Here is a 21,730-nt window from a genome sequence, read left to right on the forward strand (position 1 = left end):
TAACAGCACAGAGAGAGCAGGAATTTCTTTAGAACATCATGCTGAAGCAACATAGTAACAGTTATTTGATTTGTGTCACTAGAAGATTTTTGTAGACTATGAAAAATATAAAACAAATGAAAAATGATATTCAGCCTTTACACTTTGTTAACAGAGGGTCAAAAAAGTATCTCAATATCCTTCAAAGAATCAAAGTAGGATTTTTGAAGAGATTTGCCCATCCTCTTTCTCATCAGATTCAGTTAAAACTTAAGCAAGTATGTATTATGCCCTAGTTTTGCTAGACCCTCCTTAATGTTTCTTTCAATAACATTCCAGGTAAACAAGAGCATTAGAAATTCTTTAAAATGTAATCTTAAATGTTCTATATAGTACGTGATGACATAATAACATTTTTACCTAAATCTCTTTAATAGCAATAATTCATATCTTGAATAAATTCTGGTCCTTAGGGTTGAGTCAATGAAGTGAAAAGGATAAGATTCCTAATTTTCTTTTCTCAGGATGAGCTCTGAAATTATGTAATAACTAAATAGGCATTCTAGGTCTAATGCATTTTTACTTACATTCAAATTTGTGTAATGTTTTACAGTTTTCTAAGTACTTTTATGTATACACTATCTCATATGTTCTTCAAGTCCATGAGAGACAATGTGGGTGATCAGACCAAGGTTATACCAGTATAGGGAGTGCTAGAACACTAATAAATTGCTCTCACTTTATCACAGATGTATATACTGACATACTAATAATTCAGGGAGTACTGGTACATTTAAATGGCTCTATGCTTCCGCCTATACTAAAACAACCTTCTATTTTCTGAGTCATCACTTTGGTCTTCTGCACTGGCAGAGGGATATGCTGTTCACAGTACCACTCATTTTCAACCACAACTCCTGTTTCCATTGTTTATAACCTCTTTCCTTTTTTTTGTCCTACTTCTATTTTAAAAATTCCAGCTCCTTTTTACATTTTTCCTCTGCTTACAAATTTTGTGTAGAACAGCTAGCTTTTTAAAGACATGACCTACTAACAAGAGTGCTTTCTCCCCTGCAATCAATGTATTATATAGCAATTAAAAAAAGAATGAGATAGGACTTCCCTGGTGGTGCAGTGGTTAAGAATCAGACTGCCAATGCAGGGGACATGGGTTTGAGCCCTGGTCCGGGAAGATCCCACACGCCGCAGAGCAACTAAGCCTGCAAGCTACAACTACTGAAGCCCACGCGCCTAGAGCCCGTGCTCCGCAACAAGATAAGATGTGAAGCCTGTGTGATGCGAAGCCTGTGCCGTGCAATGAAGAGTAGCCCCCCTCGCTGCAACTAGAGAAACCCCCTGTGCAGCAGCGAAGACCCAACGCAGCCAAAAGTAAAATATAAATAAATAAATTTATTAAGAGAAAAAAGAATGAGATAAATTTATATACTGATACAGAAAGACATCCAGGATAACTGGTTAAATAAAAACAAAAAAAATGCAAAACGTAAAATCTGAATATATTATTACTAAATGATCTGATTAAAAATTATAATGATGTGTTTCATGCACAGAAAAGTTGAAATATATATTAAAAGTTAAAATATATAATAAACTTACAGTGATATAGAAAATGAGATCTTGGAGAAATTTCTTTCTATATTATGTATTTTTATAATGTATGAATTTAGTATAATTATATGTAGGTTGTTTATAATCAGAACTGAAGTTTAATTATATAGCTTTGTATGTCAGTAACTAAAATAATTCTGTCAACAGATAAAGTTCCGTAACAGGCAGGCATTATTATAATTTTTATTACAAGTAAAAAAGTAATAAATACACACAGTTATTATTTACTGAATGCCTGCTTTGTGCCAGATGCCTTATGTCTCATTTAATCTTCACCACACCACTATGAGGTAGGTTTTATTATGCTTGATTTACAAATAGAGAAACCTGAGCCTCAGGGTTAATGAAGGCTAAATAACTTACAAAAGATCACACACTGAGCCACAAAGCTGAACCTCACAGATAATTATATTTCATTCCAAAATTAGCTCACTTTTCACAGTGTCATACTGCTTTCCATATTTCTCAAAAAATGGTATGGCATAACAAGGCTCTGGGATGTCTCTAACAGTAAGTTTTTGAAAAAATATCATGTAGTGTTGATACTTTACACGTAAAATTATATTAATAGAAGATGTTATAGCTTTACTAATTAACCTACATTATTGTGGAAAATTCATCCAAAGTGTTTAGAGAGGAAAGCCAGATACTATGAACAATCTTTATTTAGTAGATTACTTTTGTAGACCCCAAAGTTTACTGTTTATTATATGCAATGTGATATATTTCAATTTTCATTGCTTATTATTCATAATTTATCAGCTAGAAATATTGTTTAGAATCATAATTCTACACATAAAGGATGTAAGACATTTTCCTTACATAATATCAACTGCAACTCTACTGAAAAAACCTACTTGACATAAATACACACACACACACACACACACACATTGAGCTGAGGCAGTTATGTAAAATCAACAAACCAAAATAATTAAATAAATAAGATCAACAAAGCAAAAGGCTGGCTTTCTTTAAAGATAAAACTGATGGTAAATCCCTAGCAAGACTGACGAAGGAAAAAAATTATCAGAAGTGGAAAAATGTCTTCGGGATCGCTATAGACCCTGAAGACATTAAAAAGATAATAAGACAACACTCATTCATGTTAACTATTAGTACTGCCTTGTGGAAATACTGATAACCCTCAAATTATGCTTTATTACCCTCTAGTACATTAACCAGTTTATTCTAGCAACTCTATTTCAGTGTTTTTTTCCTGCCTTTCACTACCTATATTAGCCTGTCTCTCTTACTCTTTGAATTAACTTTATCATCCTGCTGTTTTCCTCACTACTGAGTTAAATAAACCTTTGACAGTCTCAATTATAAAAACTAGGAATATAGGGAAATTTCATTCATCTGATAAAGATTACCTACAAAAAGGATGACAGCAAACATCACAATGGTAAATTATTAGAAGCTCCATTTGCTCAAAGACTGGAAATAAGAAAACCTATCATCACTTTTATTTTTACTGGAGGATCTAGCTCACACAACCAAGACAAAAAAAAGAAAAGACTTAAAAAGGAGAAAGTAAAATGGTCATTATTCACAAAGGACATGACTGTGTGCACAGAAAATCCAAAAGAATCCACTAACAAATACTAGAATTAATAGGGAAATTTACCAAGGCTGCTGAACACAGGTGTCAAAATACGCAAAAATCTACTTAATTTCTCTTTAATAATAACAAATAGAAAATGAAATTTCAAAAAGGATTCCATTTAAATAGCTTCAAAAACATTAGTTTTCTAGGAATAAGTTTAATGAAAGATGTGCAAGACACTGAAAACTATATGAGATATGACATTATTGATAAAAATCTTAAAGAAGATCCAAGGAAGTGGAGGGTATACCATGTTCTTGGAGACTCAATATTGGAAAGATGTCACTTCTCCTCAAACGGATCTAAAGCAACACTGTCCAATGAAAATATAATTGACCCACATATGTAATCTAAAACATTTTAGTAGCCATATTAAAAAATAAAAACAGGTAAAATTAATTTTAACAATACATTTTATTTAATCTAATACACCCAAAGTAGTATTTTAACATGTAATTAATATAAATATATTGATATTTTGGTGGGGGTACTAAACCTTCAGATCCAATGTATGTTTTGTGCTTACAGCACACATGAATTCGAACTAGCCACATTTTAAGCATCATTATCCACATGTGGCTAGTGGTTACCATACTGGGCTGCCCAGATCCAGAGATTCAATGTAATCCTAATAAAAACTGCAACAGAGGGCTTCCCTGGTGGCGCAGTGGTTGAGAGTCCACCTGCCAGTGCAGGGGACATGGACTCGTGCCCCGGTCCGGGAGGATCCCACGTGCCACGTAGTGGCTGGGCCCGTGAGCCATGGCCACTGGGCCTGCGCATCCGGAGCCTGTGCTCCGCGGCAGGAGAGGCCACAACAGTGAGAGGCCCAGGTAACACACACACACACACACACACACACACACACACACACACACACACACACACACACACACACAAAAACTGCAGCAGATATTTCTGTGGACATCCACATGCTGATTCTAAAATGTGTCTGGAATTTCCAAGGACCAGGAACAGCAAAGATAATCCTGAAGACCAAAACTGGAAAACATACACCACCACATTAAGATGTACAATACTACTACATTAAGACAATGTGGTGTTGGTACAAGGATAGAGAAATAGATCAATGAAACAGAATAGAGTTCAGAAACATATAGTCACCTGACTATGACAAAGGTGACCAGATTATGATAAAGGTGACTGCAGGGTACTGGGGAAAGGATGGTCTTTTCATTAAATGATGCTTGATCAACGAGATACCCTTTAGGGAAAAAATGGGTCTTAACTCCTAAGACACTATATACAAAAATCAATTCTAGATGGACTGTAGATCTAAACATGAAATAATACACCTTTTAGAGGAAAATATCCTCATGACCTTGGGAATAGGTGAAGATGACTTAAATAGGACACAATAAATCACTGATTAAGGAAAAACTGATAAAGAGACTAAAAAAGATGTGCTTACTTCCTCTTGTTGGAAGGCAGGAGGCAATGTTGGTGAAGGTGCAAAAGGAGGTGGAGAGATAACCTTCCTTTCCTCTAGTTGTGCCATTATTTCCTTCCGTCTTCGATGTAGCTCATCTAGACTAGGATGGGGCTGGGGAGGGGGAGGAAGCCGGCTGTAAGGAGGCTCCTGAAAATGCAAAGATGAGTAAAAATTGAAAAAGAATTTCAGGACACATTGATGCACTTAGCACATATTTTAAATAAGCAGCTTGTATACTCATCTTAACATCCGAAATAGCAAGACTTAATAAAACAAAGCAAAACAAAACAAACAAAACCCCCAAAAAGTCTCAGGATTTCCCAAAGAGCTAAATTTAAGTTTCTTTTTCTTTGTCAGAGACCATAATTTCTAAATAAATCTAGAAATGTTAATAAAACCATCTAATGTTCAGAAACTAAGACGGGTTAGCGGGGGTGGGGTATTAATTTTTTTCCCCTTTAAAAGTTAAAAAAAAAACAACCTATGCAGATTATGAAAAGGTGAAAAAAGAGAAGATGCTTTCTTTTAAAAAAGAACTGATTGATCAAAGAGTTATTACCATGGCAAAAGGTTAAAAAAAAAATCACTGCAAGCAATAATCAAGTAAATCTATATAATAAGAAAAAACCCCAAAAACCCAGCATACTCTGTTGTACGAAGGTCTGATCTGAGTTGGGTGGGGAGCCACTGGATAGTAACCCTCCATCTGTTGGTATCTTTCTCTGGATTCTGGTACATAGGATGGTACTGCTGCAGGTGGAATCTCAATGGGTATAGGACTTTCTCGGAAAATCTCCTCTCTTGTATAAGACTGAGCAGGGTATACTCGACGGCCATCATAGTGTGGTGGGTACATAGGTGGGTACTGTTGTGGCTGTGTGCCATATTGAGAGTTTACTACACGATCTTGGAGGTACGGTGGATAATGATCCAAGTAGGGAGGACCAGGTTCAGGAGCAGATGGTGGAGGTCGGACAAAGCGGGACACACATTGTGGTGGTGGAGGATAGTACATACCTGTACAATACAAAAGAGGAACCAAAAGCAACAATGAGCCAATCTATTTTTCTATTTAAGACTTTTCTTTTTAAAATATTTCAACACTAAAGAATTAAAAATCCACTCCTTTCTTTAGATGTTTTCCCTCTGCTTATGTAGTCAGGCTAGCTTTGCGAAAAATAACAAGCAAAAATTATCCTTAAAAGTTACTGAAAACACCAATCTACTTATAGTCTACAACAGTAAATTGGCTCTCTCAATTGTTTGACCATCTTTCTGGTGTGCCTTAACATACTGCAAACACTGAAAAGCAAAAAAACTATATTTCCCTGAAGCTTAGGTTCTACAAATCGCTCATTTGCATAAGTTTTGAATGTGAAATTGAGTTAACTGGAAAGAGATCCATTCTGCTGGTACAGATCTAGTAGCTAACTGCATAGCTCTAGAGTTCTTTGTTTTTTGGCTGTGCCGTGTGGTATGTGGGATCTTATTTCCTTCCCCACCAGGGATTGAACCCGTGCCCTCTGCAGTGGAAGTGCAGAGTCTTAACCACTGGTCCGCCAGGGAAGTCCCCTAGAGTTCTTGAAACAACAGTCGTGGCAGTAGCTTCCCAATTTGAAGACGTTTGCCTCAACTGATGAGCTCCTCAAGTTGGCGATTAGGGCAGAAGTTTCCTATCTCTACAGCTTCATTGTAACAGGTTCTTTCAGCAACCAGCTCTGGGACTCATTCCTGGAGGCCTAGCTTAAGTCTGCTTTTCCAATGTTTCTACTGATTTTGTAGGACTCTCTGTATTAAACCTCTTTCTGCTAATATAGCCAGAATGATTTCTGCTATCTGCAATTGAACCCTTACTGATTCAGCATATTTAAGGTTAACTCAACAAAAGCAGTTGGGTTTTTCCTGCAATGAATGGTCAAAAGGAAGACAGATCAACTTTTATCCTATTCTTATATGTATTAATGACACCATGACAACTTAAAACTACTTTTTTTGAAATGACAGCAATGAAAGACATTGCTGATTCAAAATTAATATAGCCTTGGGAAAAGGAAATGGAGAACACCTTGAATCTATCCCAGTTTAAAAAACAATAGAGGGGCTTCCCTGGTGGCACAGTGGTTGAGAGTCTGCCTGCCGATGCAGGGGACACGGGATCGTGCCCCGGTCTGGGAAGATCCCACATGCCGTGGAGCGGCTGGGCCCGTGAGCCATGGCCGCTGGACCTGCGCGTCCGGAGCCTGTGCTCCGCAACGGGAGAGGCCACAACAGTGAGAGGCCCACGTACCGCAAAAACCCCAAAAAACAAAAAAAACCAATAGCACTATACTGTTTCTGACAAAGAGAGTCAACATTTTAGTTTAAAAATCGTTGCTTATTTTTTCACATGAATTACATTATGTGAAACCTCAATCAAGTCCTCTCCTTCATTCTCCATACCTGGTTGTTATCATTAAAACTGGCTAATTTTCCACATTTGTTTATTTTCTCAAATACTTTCTTTTTTCCCATCACACTAATCCAGACCTCAGTAGTCACACCTGGATTAACAACAAGTCTCCTTACTCCTCCTTGACTCTAGACCCTCATCTTTACAATCCATTTGTAAATTTTCCTTTCTATTCCCAATACCTCTATTTAGGGCATCCTTCCACAAAGTCTTTTGATCCCTCAAGTTCTCAATGATCTTCCTTGAGTCCTGCAGTTAATTCCTACCACACTAATATTAACTACCACAACTGAACACTTCATTTTAAACACATAAATAGATATATATACTCTCACACATATAGTTTTCTATTCTTTACTTATACTGATTCTATACTATAAACTCTCTAAAAGTATGTATTTGCATTTTTTCATATATATTACAAGGCCTAGAAAAAATATTAGGTGACAACTGAAAGCAAAAAAATGTACTGTGTTTAATTTATATCCACTGTAATATTAAATTCTTTTTTCGTACTTGAAGAAAATTTTGGTCAGGAAAATATATACAGCCTCAGCAAATTTCCATTGTCTACTTGGATGATTTACTTCTATAAATATGTAAACATATTTAATATACAACTGCTTTTAGTAGTCAGGGCGAATTACTCTTCATAGCTTTGCTACTTCATTTATTTCATACTATTTAGTTGGTCATGTAACCTCAGTTTTTTCCAAGTATTAAAAAAAGCATTTATTTATTTTGAGATTACTGAAAATATGATCACTCTTGAAATCATTCTCATAACTTCTAAGAAAAGTGAGTGACATAAATGAAAGATCATTACCCTGCTGATAAGGTGCTGGTTCAAATGGTGGAGCAGCTCCTCGAGGATCCTGGTAATAAACATCTGCCTGTTGTGCTGGATATAACTGAGAACCTCGTGGTACCATCTGAAGTGATTTGGTGACAGGCATAGGGGGCAGGTCTGTTGGCCCTCTTGGAGGTACAGGATGTGGATTAACAGGCAAGGCAGAAATACTCTTAGGGACAGATTCTAGCCTACGGGAACAAGATTCTGCAAGTCAAGTTTAAGGTCTTGAAAATACTTCTAATGTACACAAATTGTTAAATGTAAAAAAAACTGCCACAATTTGGGAAACTGTTTTTTTCCAATAGCCATTTCTTCTACATTTGCAAACATTGATCTTATGTCACCTATGTTAATTGTTTCTCAAAAATCACTGGCACAGGAAATAGAAATAAAAAACAACAAAATAAGCCCCCCAAACAAAGCACCGATTATTCTTTCTTCCTTCTACTTTATGTCTATAAAGAAACTTTAAATAAATGTTAGGAAAAACAACGTACAGGTCGGGAGGGGATCCAGGGGCACTACTGCTCAGGTGATCTATCTTTCCTGGTTTCAGACTAGAATCGTAGCTGGGGTCTGTCCCTCGTGGAATCAGCTGTGTTACTGTATTCCCTGCTGATACAATTCCATTTGGCAGAGCAGGGGTTTTTCTGCTAGGCAGATCCACTGCACCTTCATCCGGAAGGATAGCTGTTGAAGGCAGGCCCACCTCATTAAGTTGACCCAAAGAGGCACTCAGGGGTCTTCTGGGAACCAGACGTTTGTTCATTTTACGAAACCTATATAAAAAGCAAAGGCACACACCAAAAACCAAAACTGTAAAAGGAAAAGCTTTTAAAAATCAAGAACTAAAATGTATTTAAGAAGCGGATACAAAAGGAAAGGATTCCAAGCACATCATTTTCTAGAAATTCTCTTGAAACATTGGCTCTAGCTATCAACTTGAAAACTTGTGTATACACACACACACACACTTTAGGGTAGGGGGCGGCGGGCGGACTACCCATCAGGTATAACCACTGTTAACAGCTTGGTATATAATACAGATTTTTCCACTCCATACACTGGCTTAATATTCTTACATTTGTAAGATTATAAATTACAGAAATAGGGTCATATACGGCTGCATAGTAAATATTTTCCTCTACTTCATAATCTTAAATATTTATGTCAGTACATTTTAGGTTGTCCCTAATTTTTTGCTATTAAAACAATGCAATAACAGAAAATTATGTACATGTACTTTGCACTTGTGTGAATAACCAAAAGCAGAATTATTAAGTCTAATGTATGCACGTTAGAAACTCTTATAATGCTCCAAAGCTATTATAACTACTACCAATTAACAAAAAAAGGCTTTTTTCAATATTTCATTAAACACTGGCTAGCCTCAGCCTCTGACAATTTGACAGTTCAAAAATATCAAGTTTTATTTTACTTTATATTTCTTTAACAATTCATGATATTGAACACAGTTTCACATGTTTGCTGGCCATTAGTGTTTTTTCTGTGAACTGCTTATTTACATGATCCATGTATCTACTGGTTCTTCTCTTTCTTACAGATTTGTAGGAGCTCATTTTATGTTATGGATATCAGCCTTTTCTATGTCATTTCTCCACTTTTTTTTTTTTAAGTTTGTGGTGTTTGGGCCATTATCTTAGTTTTTCATTTTCACGTCATCAAATTTATTGATCTCCTTTATAGATGCTAGGTGTCATTCTTTAAAAATCCTTCCTACTGTAAAATTATATAACAACCACAAATATTTCTAAGTACTCTACAGTTTCTTTTTTAAATATTTAAATCTCTGATAAATTTATAACTTGTTTTGGTGTAAAGGTAATAATCCAGCCCTATTTTTCAAATGGATAGTTGTTTCATCATCATGTTTTTTTGTTATTGATGTGAAATGCCACCTTTTGCACATATGCTGAGTTCCTATATGTATCTGGAACTCTTTCTAGATTTTCTATTGTATTTCATTGGGCTATCTATTCCTATGCTAATACCACAGTCTTTATACTTACTTTAGCTCATAAAACAGGTTAATAGTTATTAGTCTAGTCCCTGTTGAAGACCTTTTTTTCCAAAAATTTTCCTGGCTATTGGCATATTTTTTCTCCCAAATGAATGATTTTGTTAGGTTCCCAAAATCATCACATTAAGATTCTAACTGGGATTTCACTGAACTTGCTGTTTAAGAGGAAATAAAACCTTTATAATGCCAAGTCTTATCCAAGAACACAGTATGCTTCTTCATTTATTCAACTCTTCGCTTATGTTCCTATGTAGTTTACTAATTCAATTCAAGAGATCCTGGATATTTCTTATTAGCTTATTATTTGGTGTTTATCTTTTTTGTTTTTGTTGTTAATGCAAAGGGGATTTTAATGTCACCTTACTTTTTAACTGGTTATGTTTCCCTTTCTAGTTTATATGAGAGTACTTCATTTTTGTAAACTAATTTTTTGATTTGCTACCTTACTAAATTCTTGTTTCTTTTGTTTCTAGTATTTCTCTTGAGTTTTCCCATTTAATGATTTTGGCTATTTTGTTCTCTTGGTTACATACATTAGCTACAACTTCCAGAATGTTAAATAACATTTTTTACTAGTAGAAAATTTTCCCTTACTCTTGTCTGTAACAAGACTGAATCTAATAAACTAATACCAATTAAGCATCATGCTATCATGCTGGCTTTTGATTTGAAATATAATTATCATGTTGGGAAAACATCTATGACGTTTTTGTTCTACTAAGGGATCTTGATCTATCACGGACATTGGATACTATTCAAATGTCTTTTGGCATCTTCGGATATGATCACGTGGTTATCATACCCATTCTTCTCTAACCCAGAGTAATTATATTATGCTACCTTTGTACTTACTAATGGTGTCTATTTTAATGTATTACTGAATTCTAAGTTTTAATATTTGGGATTTTAAAAATATTAATGTGTGAGATGAATTTGTAGTTTTAATTGTGCTTTGTCAAATCTACTGTCAGCGTTATACTGGTTTTATAAAACAATTAAGAAGCTTTTCCTTTCTTTCTACTATGTGCTGGCAATTTAACATCACTGAAATTATCTGGTCCTTGAAATAATCTGTGAAAATGAGCCAGGCAATAAATAATTTCTTGAATAGAGCAAAGGGCAAATTTTTCCATTGGAAATGCATTATTCAATTAGTTAAAATCAATCAGTTAAAGCTGATGAAAATTCTCAGACTTTTAATTGGGGGGGTGGGGGGGATAGCGAAAATGACTCACTTTTAGATTCATTTAACCACAAGTAGCTTCCTACTTGTAGGCACAATGTAATGAAAGGTGAAGAAACTGCTTTGGTTTTCTTTTCTAAAATTCTGTATTACTTTCTAAACATTTCCTATTCATCAAAGGGAATGCAACTACACCTTTTCATATTTCTCAATGGCAGCAAATTATTCTACCTAATAATTCTATCTTATTCTCTAACAAATTACTGGAAGGTTGAGTCTGATGACTTTCACACTTACTTTTCCAGTTCCTCCTGTGAGTGTGCAAATGTACAGCTGGCCCCACGAGGGCATCCTCCTCTCTGCTTCATGTCTCGACACATGTATGTTTTATATTTGCTATGCTGTGGAGGCTACGACCAAAATTAAAACATTAGCCATTAAAAAAAAATGTAAATCTTGCATTGCCATTTTAGGATCTTAATAATCTAGATGAATAATTCAGACTAACTCATACACTTATCTAGACTGCCCAGACAAAAGTCCTGGAAAGTGTGCAAAATAAATTACTTAACAAAAAAAAGTAGTCCTGATTTTTCTGATATGCTGATATTAACTATCAAACATGTAACATCACATAAATTCTTGATTCAATCTCATGAGAGCTCTAAGATCTTCTTTCCAACGTTTTACAGTGGACAAGCACACCACTGGAGATTAGGACTTTCAAATATTTAAACTGTCTCCTAATATTTGTTGTGGACAATGTTCAATATAGCTACACTTACAATTATGTTTCCTTATGTTTCCTTATAACACACTACAAATCTACAAGAGGCAGAACTTAAAAGTTAATATCATTTTTGATGATGAGCATTCTTCATGATGTCTAATGGAACAAGGAGTTAAAAGTAAGTTTTTAATTTTCTAAATTTAATCATAAAATAAAGCCCTGATCTGTGCTTAGATTAGGAAAAGCATATCCATATTATTCTACTTTTAATATTTCTTACTTTTAAAGAAAAAAGGAATACTGAATAATCTACTGTTAATATTTACTGAGCCAGATAAATTAATAACAAAGTTTTAATTTCTCAAGCTTACTACTACAAAATAAAAGATGTACTGAACCTAACATAAATTCTGAGGGCAAAATGAAATAATTGGGAGTAAAATTTAAAACTCTAGCCATAACACAGGCTATTATATTTTACCGCCATATATTTCATCTAAAAATACTTGAGGAAAATTTGGCCCACTGTCATAACCGACATTATGAATGAAAAATATCTGAATGCTAATGCAGAAAAAGCATTTACAAAATATGTGAACAGTACTGGAGAGATACAGCATTAGCACTAAAAAGTGATATCTATTGTCACACTGAAATGCAAGAGTAACCAAAGAGAATAATTTTATACAAATGGAATAACCTTTAGCAAGAATCAAATGCTGCTATATCCAATGTGAAAACTGACTCCAGCACATTAGACCAACAAGGATTATTTAATTTCAATGTTGTCAGATAAAATTACTAGGCTAATCCAATAAACTGGCTGCTAACCATTCTAAACTATAAATCTTATAATTTTTGTTACATTCTTCATGATGTCTAATGGAACAGGGAGTTAAAAATAGCTTTTTATTTTAGTTTAATTTCTAGTTTTTACAGAGTCTAAAAATATTCATGTCATCCTGTTGGCTTTGTTTTTATCTGTAAGGATAGACACAGTGGCTTACTTCTAAGTTTCAAACATCTCCTTTACCTGCTGTTGATCTGCTCCTTTTTTGCTGTGATTCTGGATATAATCAACCAACCCGTGTACCACTGTACGCACAGCAACCAGCCCATTTTCTAGCTGTTCCCAAGTAGGAGGAGGAGCATCTACACAACAAATTTTAAAAAATTTCAGACTATGTTATTCAATGTTCTGCCCAGTATTAAATTAGTAAAGGAGTGTCAGCACTTCAGTGAAATCAAGTTAAGCTTCATACAGCTATTCATGAAATAGCTTATTCACCTAAACATCATCTTAAAGGAATAAATATATCCTTTTAAAGCAGGGGTTACAATCTAAAATAACTTCAGGGACAGTGAAGGTAACATAAAGGAATTTTATATGACAGATAATAAATGGCAACCGTAATCAGACCCTTAGTGTTGGAAATAGCAATAAAGAGTGACAGGGATTGTGTTAAAGAGTATGTCTCACATCTAAGATTATCGTTACTACTCAACTTTAGCTGACTGTTGTTATGTGAAGATGCAAGGCTGACACTGGCAGATACACCACTGTTTCCTAGGGAAAACTGAAATTTGAGATTTTTATGTAAAAATTTCTAGTTTTTGAGTGTTTGCACCTAAAAAATTTAGAGTATAGTGCAGACCAACACTTTGTGGATCAAACAAACTTGACTGTGGACTGCCTACAGTCAGCCAATTTGTAATGTCTATTTTGAAATTATTTGTAAAGCAAGTATTGCTAAACAGCTTAAAAAATTTAGTAGAAGAGCTATTATATAAAGCAGCTGTGCTATACACACTCTTCGTTTAGTTAAGTACTGTGACTTTATAAAGGAAAAATTAACTGTAAGGCTAAATATGAAATGTTCTCTAAAAGAAATATAAAATGAAGCGAGAACACATATGTAGAAATGATTTCCTGTTGGAACACTCTAAAAAACTTCTGGATGATGGCATTTGAACTAGGCTTTGAAAGACAGGTGGAATTTCAACAGTAAAAAAGGATAAAGATGCAGAGAAAGTAAAGAGATCAGTCATACAACGAAGTATTTTAATGAACACCTACTAAGTTCCAGGTATTATTCTAGTTGGGAGGGAAGCAGTAGCAATCAAAACAAAAATCTCTATTCTATTCAAGGAGAAAAGCCAGATAATCAATAAGATAAACAACCAAAATACAAAGTATTTAGATACTGAGTTGAATAAATAGAGCAAGGAAAGGGAGTGGGACAGGTATGTGTAAAATTTCAGACAGGGTAGCCTGAAAAGGCCTCCTTGAGAAGGTTACATTTGATTAAAGACCTGAAAGTAGGGTTTGAGTGTGCCTTGTAGATATATTAGGATATAGAGGAGAAAAACATTCTAGGAAAACGAAAGAATAAGTGCAAAGGACCTAATATGGGAGTATGCCTGACATGTTCATGGAGGTGAAATCTGGAATGAATGAGGTGGGAAAAGAGTAAAAGAAGTTGGAGACAGGTAAAGGAAGACCAGATCATGTGAGGCCTGGTAGGTCATAGAAAAGACTGGCTTTTACTGAGTGATGGAAAGCACTGGAGAGTTTTTGAGCAGAGGGGTAATAGGATCACTCTGGCTCCTATGTTAGAACCAGAGAGAAAACAGAAGGCTATTCCATAATCTATGAAGAGGGATGAGGGGGGTAGCAGTGAAGATGGTAAGTAGATGGATTCCTAATGGATTTTAAAGGTAAGGCCTACACGATATACTGATAGATCCAATGTACCTTATGAGAGAAAGACGAGTTGATGGTATCTCCAAGGTGTCTGGACTGAGGAAATGGAAGGATGGAGCTGCCACTAACAGGAATGGTGGGTGGGCGGGGGACAGGGGATGGAACTCACTTTTGGACAGACTATTTTTGAAATTCTTATTAGATATTCAAGTAGAACTACTGGATATTGAGCAGGCAGGTGGATATAAAAAAGAATTCAGGAAGAAGGTCTAGGCTGTATACACTATGTTATACAGATTCTAAAACACCATGAACTATAACACATACCATTATTTTATGTGCTACCAAAATGGAAAAGATTGCTAATTATCACCTGTCATTGATTATACAAATGCAGCCCAGTTTCGGAAATGCTAAAATCTGAAAAAAAAAAATGTGAGCTTCAGAATTGACAAAATATAGTAAATGTGTGAGTCATATTTTATTTAAAGCCATGAAACTTTGAAGACACTACGTGAGATTACCTGGGGAATGAGTATAAATAGAAAAGAGACACAAGGATTAAATTCTGGAAGCACTTCAAGGGTTAGAGGCTATGGGGAAAAAAAGGTGAGACGCTATGGGAAAAAAACAAAAAAAAGTTTAGAGGCTATGGAGATGAGAAGAAATCAGCAAAAGAGGCTAAGTAGGAGGGTTCAATAAAGTAAGAAGAAAACTAGGAGGGTGTGGTGGCCTGGAAGTTAAAAGAGTGGTACAAGGAGTAGAGAGTAAACAACGTTAAATGTTGCTAACAGGTCAAACACAAAAAGAACCAAGAATTGACATTTGGAATTAGCTGCATGGAAATCACTTGTGACTTTGACAAAAGCAATTTTGATTGAGTGGTAGAGATAAACGCCTGATTGGACTGCATTCAAGAGAGTGCTATAAAAAGGAGAGAACTGGAATCGTAGGTAGATGACAAATGGTGTCAAAAGTGGGTTTTGGGCTTCCCTGGTGGTTAAGAATCCGCCTGCCAATGCAGGGCACATGGGTTCGAGCCCTGGTCCGGGAAGATCCCACATGCCTCGCAGCAACTAAGCCTGTGCGCCACAACTACTGAGCACGTGTGCCACAACTACTGAAGCCTGCACGCCTAGACCCCGTGCTGCGCAACAAGAGAAGTCCCGCTTGCTGCAACTAGAGAAAGCCTATGCACAGCAACGAAGATCCAACACAGCCAAAAATAATACATAAATAAATTAATTTTAAAAAAAGTGGGTTTTGATGACAGGAACAATAAAATGTATGTTGATAGAGCTACTGTAGTAGAGAAAGAAAACTGATGACATAAGAAACAGATGATACTGGAAGGATATATTTGACAAGATGGTATTGGTACATGAGGAGAGAGGGTGGCCTTAGCTAGAAGTTTATCCACTGTTACATGGTTTATCCACTATTACACAAGGAGAGTAGAATATATTGGCACAGAATTAGGTAGACAGATCGGTGCTGATGAGGTAGTGAGCTTGTGAAGTGCTCTTTTGATTGCTCAGAATGATCAAAGCACAGAAGTGGGGAAAAAAAAATCACTGTGATCTAAAAATAGATCTTAGGGCAATTCCCTGGCAGTCCAGTGGTTAAGACTCTGCCCTTCCACTGCCCTGGGCCTGGGTTTGACCCCTGGTTGGTGAACTAAGATCCCATATGCCATGTGGCACAGCCAAAAAAATAAATAATTTTTAAAAAGTAATAAAATAAAAACATAAAAAAAAGATTTTACCTGGTTTGATTAAGCGATTTTGGCAATAAATTTACTACTCTGAATGTCATGGTCAAGAGTTCCAAACCTTATTCTATAAGCAAAGGGGTGTCACTTAAAAGTTTATGAGTGTAAAATAAGATCTGAGATGTGATTCATTTTGCAGCAGTAAGTAGACTAGAAGGAAGAATTAAAAGAGTAGAGAAAAATGAAAGGCTAAGTTTAGTCAGGAAAAGGAATGAGGCCCTCAACTGAGGCAGTATTAATAGGCATGGGATAGAGGGATATTGTGAAAGAACAGATAAATCCTGTTGTCTAGGGCTTCTCTGGTGGCACAGTGGTTAAGAATCCATCTGCCAATGCAGGGGACAAGGGTTCGAGCCCTGGTCCGGGAAGATTCCACATGCTGCGGAGCAACTAAGCCCATGCACCACAACTACTGAGTCTGCACTCTAGGGCCTGTGTGCCACAACTACTGAGCCCACGTGCCACAGCTACTGAAGCCCATGTGCCTAGAGCCCATGCTCCGCAACATGAGAAGCCACTGCAATGAGAAGCCCACGCACTGCAACGAAGAGTAGCTCCCACTCGCCACAACTAGAGAAAGCCCGTGTGCAGCAATGAAGATCCAATGCAGCTAAAAAAAAAAAAAAAATCCTGTTGTCTGAAATGGTATGTAGAGCAAGTGAAAGGAAAAGATATAAAGTAAGACAAAAGGCTCAAGTTTTAAGCTTACATACCTCAGAGAATGAGGTCATTTACAGAGAAAGGGAAGACAGAAGGAAGAGCAGGTATCAAGGGAAGATGAGTTTGTTTTGAAACACACTGAGGAGAGGAGAGGATACAGAATCTCAGAAAGCATTTGGGAAAGTAGGTCTGGAGTGATGAAGAGATAACAGTGATAGAGATATTTGGGAGTCTATTATCTATAAAGGAATAATACCTGGTGCTGAGAATGAATGACCATCATCATTAACAGAAGAGTGCAGAAAAAACAAAATTCCAAGAACACAACCAGCCTACTCCTTAGGAGGCAGAAGAGGAAAGAGTGGTCAAAATACAACAGAACCAGCATTCAGACAGGCCAGAAGAGAATCATAAGACTACAGAAAGATAAGGTTATCAGGAGAGTTTCTATATCAAGGAAGTGGTCAACAACATTATCAAATGCTAAAGACAAATCAAGTTATTTAAGGACCGAGAAGAAATCTTTGGAATTAGAAACTAGGAAATTACTAGTGAATGTTAAGAATTTTAGTTCAGGGCTTCCCTGGTGGTGCAGTGGTTGGCAGTCCGCCTGCTGATGCAGGGGACACGGGTTTGTGCCCTGGTCCGGGAAGGTCCCACATGCAGCAGAGCGGCTGGGCCCGTGAACCACGGCCGTTGAGCCTACGCGTCCGGAGCCTGTGCTCCACAACGGGAGAGGCCACAACAGTGAGAGGCCCGCGTACCGCAAAAAAAAAAAGAATTTTAGTTCAGTAGAAGGAATAAACACAGGGACAGCAATCGGATATAAGCTAACACACCCTAGATGTAACATTAAGTGAAAAATGAAGGTTGGGTGACTTTCAGGTCAAGGAGAAGGAACAGGAAATGGCTGGACAAAGTAGACACACAAGGGAGGATATGTGATGGAACAAGATTATCGTAGAGAAAGCAAAGTTGGGACCAAAAAAATGCAACTAAGGACATATGATACAGAAAAAATGAGAAAACTTGAGTTTTGTCAAAAGAGATGAAAATGATAAAAATAGAGCACAATTTGTGATGAGAGAGGGAGGAAACATAAAGGATCCCAGAGGGATCCTATTTTGCTGGTAAAGTGAGCAGCACAGTAAAAAGTATTAAATAAATATTAGTTGAAGTAATAAAGAGACAGAAAAGATTGGGGCCAGAAACTTAAATACTATAGAAAAGATTTGGAATTACTACACCAGGAAATTCTAGAGAAATGTAACAAAAGATAATTAAAAGACTCACTGAATAGCACTAAGGCACATATAGGATAGTCCGTTAATTTTCCCTGGGCTTACCTGGACTAGGGTCAATGTTTGCTAATAGCTCCAAATGGGGTCTTAGTCGATTCAAGTTTGCTGGATCTCCAGTCCTCTGGAGAGCAATTGTTAGTTCCTGAACACTTTGTGCAAAAGAGGCTGGGGTCTGCAACTTAAAAGAAGATAAATATTAACTTCCCTCAAAGACCAGATAAATCCTTTTAAAATAAAGATTATTTACAATATCACAACCATTTTTGCAATTAATTATATTTAATTTTTATCCTCCCACACATCCCATGCTCTGGCCAGACTGGATCACTTGTTACTTGAACAAACCCTGCACTTCTCTGCATCCACAGGTTGATATATTGTATACTCTCTCTTCCCTCTGTCATCACATTCCTCAAATGTGAGATCTTTCTCACATCCTCAATTTGGAAATACTCTTTACATCTCCAGTTCTTACAGTATTGTGTTAGTTTGGCTCTTGGGGTCTTTCCAAATAACTGAAGTTTGGAAATACTGTCTAGAGATAATGCTATACAACAGCACGAACAATGAAACTGTACTCAAACTGTGTTTGAATTCAAGTTCTGTTACGGACCAAAGATTATGACATCAGATATAACCTTTACAGACTCTATCTGAACTCCATCTGTTGTATGGACTAAATAATTTGAGAAGTTCATTCCAGTTCAAAAAATCCTATATTGGTTTGGGATTCTTGGAAGCTATCAGGTTGTGTATTTTCTTAAGGCTTAATGACACACATACTTGCACTAACTCCCCTAAGCTGGTCAGTACATATGACCTGTAAAGTAAAAAAACTGGTTATGTGATACTAACTAAGGGTTCTTACTTGGAAACATTTAGCTCTCTATGTAGTTTATTAATATAGATGAGGGCTGCTCTCACTTCTGAGACTGACAGCATTCTGCCTATGGAATGTGTATCTCTCTAAATAAACTCACTTTCACTTAAAATATGTATATATATATATATGTATATATACATGTGGAACTTTTTCTCCCCCAAAGGTCATTCTAAAAGGTAAATTTTTAAAAAGCATACATTTTAAAAAACATGGAATAACACAACTAATCATTAAAATGCTGGCATGTCTTTATTCAATTTTTCATCTTTGCATGTTTTTCATATACTTATAATCAGCTATTTATAAACTTATGGATTTGCCTACCATTAATATTATAACAAAGGTTTTTGTTTGTTTGTTTTGCGGTACGCGGGCCTCTCACTGTTGTGGCCTCTCCCGTTGCGGAGCACAGGCTCCGGACGCGCAGGCTCAGTCAGCGGCCATGGCTCACGGGCCCAGCCGCTCCAAGGCATGTGGTATCTTCCCGGACCAGGGCATGAACCCGTGTCCCCTGCATCGGCAGGCGGACTCTCAACCACTGCACCACCAGGGAAGCCCAACAAAGGTATTTTTAAAATACCTAACCATTTTTATTATGAAATACTTGAAAGTAACTGTCTAAAATAATAATACCCATGTATCTACCACCGAGACTTAACAAAAATATTTCACTAACATTTTTTTTAAAAGAAATCAAGTGCTACTTAATAGCTGAAGAGAGTATCTGTCCTGATATGACCACAATTTTAATGGCCATGTAACAGTGTTCTGAGCAGATGTATCTTAACTTCTTTAACCATCCCTTTATTTTATCCTTTGTAAGTAATTTAGCAATTAACACCTTTGCATTCATAACCTTTTTGAAAGTTTGGATTATTCCCTTAAAATAAATTCCTGGAAATAGCAGGTTTGGTAAAGTACACAAATATTTTGAGGCTTCACTGACAAACTGTTTCTCAAAAGACCTGTAATGCATTTTACAAACCATCAGCAATGAATGAGAGTATATGTTTCTTTATAGTTTAACAGGCAATATTTGGCATGTCACTGCTTTAAATGTATTTATTATTGGCATCGAATTCTAGTCCATCAATTAGATATACTTCCTGTTTGTGAACTGTTATTTCATATTTCTTTGCCTATTAACTTACTAGGGTTATTGTTTTTCTTATCACTTTTAATAAATTCTCCATTTGCACTGTCCAATACAGTAGCCATTAGCAACATACGGCTATTAAAAATTTTAAGTATGTAAAATAAAAATTTCAGTTCATCAGTTACACAAGTTACACATCAAGTGTTTAATAGCCAAGTGTGGCTCGTGATCACCATACTGGACAATGCATGTATACCGAACATTTTCATTATCACACGAAGTTCTATTGCTCTATATAATAATAAGATGTCACACTACTAACTTCATTTACCAGATTGTTGTAAGAAGGTTTAGGATATTAAATTCAAATTACTGCTCATGGTGTGAGAAAATTATTGCAGGATATACATCTAGTTATATAGTCCAGTTCAGACAAGAAGGTTAATTTAACCTCCTTGTAGAATTTTCATAAAAGCAAGTCAAGTTTCTCTTCAGAGGTAGAAAGCCACTCCTTTAAAAGATCATGATTAAGGTTATAATCAGTCCACTGCATAATTTCAGGCCTAGGAGCTGCACGTGAAGTTTTGATAAAGGTATCTATAGGACAGAACAAATAATACACATTATACTGACAATTACACACCATGCAGTTATAAAACATTTCCTAATTCTCCTTTGACATCAACCTTCTACTTATTTCAAGAATTCTACCTTTAGGAATAGCAAAAAAAAAAGGGTGGCGTGGGGTGGGGGGAGAATAGTCTGGAAAGAGGTTTAGTAGTTAAGAGCAGGGATTCTAGAGTCAGAATGTTCAAGTTCAAATCCAGCTTTGTCAGTTATTACCTACGTGATCCTGGAGAAATATATTTAATCTCCCTCTGTCTCTGTATAAAAGGAATAATACAGGGCTGTTGAGAAGATTAAATGAATTATTTAAAACCACCAGATAGGAAGCTCTCCCTGGCAGTCCAGTGGATAGGACTTGGCACTTTCATTGCTGTGGCCAGGATTCAATTCCTAGTCAGGGAACTAAGATTCTGCAAGCCACGTGGTGAGGCCAAAAACTGAACTGAACGAAACTAAACTAAACTAACATAAACTAAACTAAAATATTCTGAGCAAAGTATTAATGCACTAAAATCAAAAAATAAAATAAAACCACCAGACACACACTAAGCTCTCAGTAAGTGTTAAATATTATTTTATTTAGGCTACTCTTACATACTAACATTATTTCTTTTTTTTAAAATTTATTTATTTAATGTATTTATTTTTGGCTGCGCTGGGTCTTCGCAGCTGCGTGTGGGCCCTCTCCAGTTGCAGCGAGTGGGGGATACTCTTCACCATGGTGTGCGGGCTTCTCACTGTGGTGGCCTCCCCCATTGTGGA

The 21,730-nt window shown here is 36.2% G+C and overlaps 1 protein-coding gene across 4 annotated transcripts in view; it reads right to left on the minus strand.

Moving 5' to 3' along the window:
- The window catches only part of RC3H1 (ring finger and CCCH-type domains 1), a 99,075-nt gene that overhangs the window by 16,285 nt on the left and 61,060 nt on the right, over positions 1-21,730 (minus strand). For 3 of the 4 annotated variants that reach the window (XM_067728693.1, XM_067728692.1, XM_067728696.1), the window contains exons 7-13: positions 18,408-18,540; positions 12,960-13,078; positions 11,494-11,606; positions 8,470-8,751; positions 7,946-8,160; positions 5,317-5,687; positions 4,650-4,817 (exon numbers count right to left, since the gene is read on the minus strand). In XM_067728693.1, coding sequence (XP_067584794.1) covers positions 4,650-4,817; positions 5,317-5,687; positions 7,946-8,160; positions 8,470-8,751; positions 11,494-11,606; positions 12,960-13,078; positions 18,408-18,540 — 1,401 coding nt within the window. The remainder of the gene's footprint in view (positions 1-4,649; positions 4,818-5,316; positions 5,688-7,945; positions 8,161-8,469; positions 8,752-11,493; positions 11,607-12,959; positions 13,079-18,407; positions 18,541-21,730) is intronic. The other variant, XM_067728695.1, reaches the window with a different exon arrangement.

Source organism: Pseudorca crassidens, chromosome 2 (assembly GCF_039906515.1).
Source record: "Pseudorca crassidens isolate mPseCra1 chromosome 2, mPseCra1.hap1, whole genome shotgun sequence".
In the NCBI taxonomy this organism is placed as follows: domain Eukaryota; kingdom Metazoa; phylum Chordata; class Mammalia; order Artiodactyla; family Delphinidae; genus Pseudorca; species Pseudorca crassidens.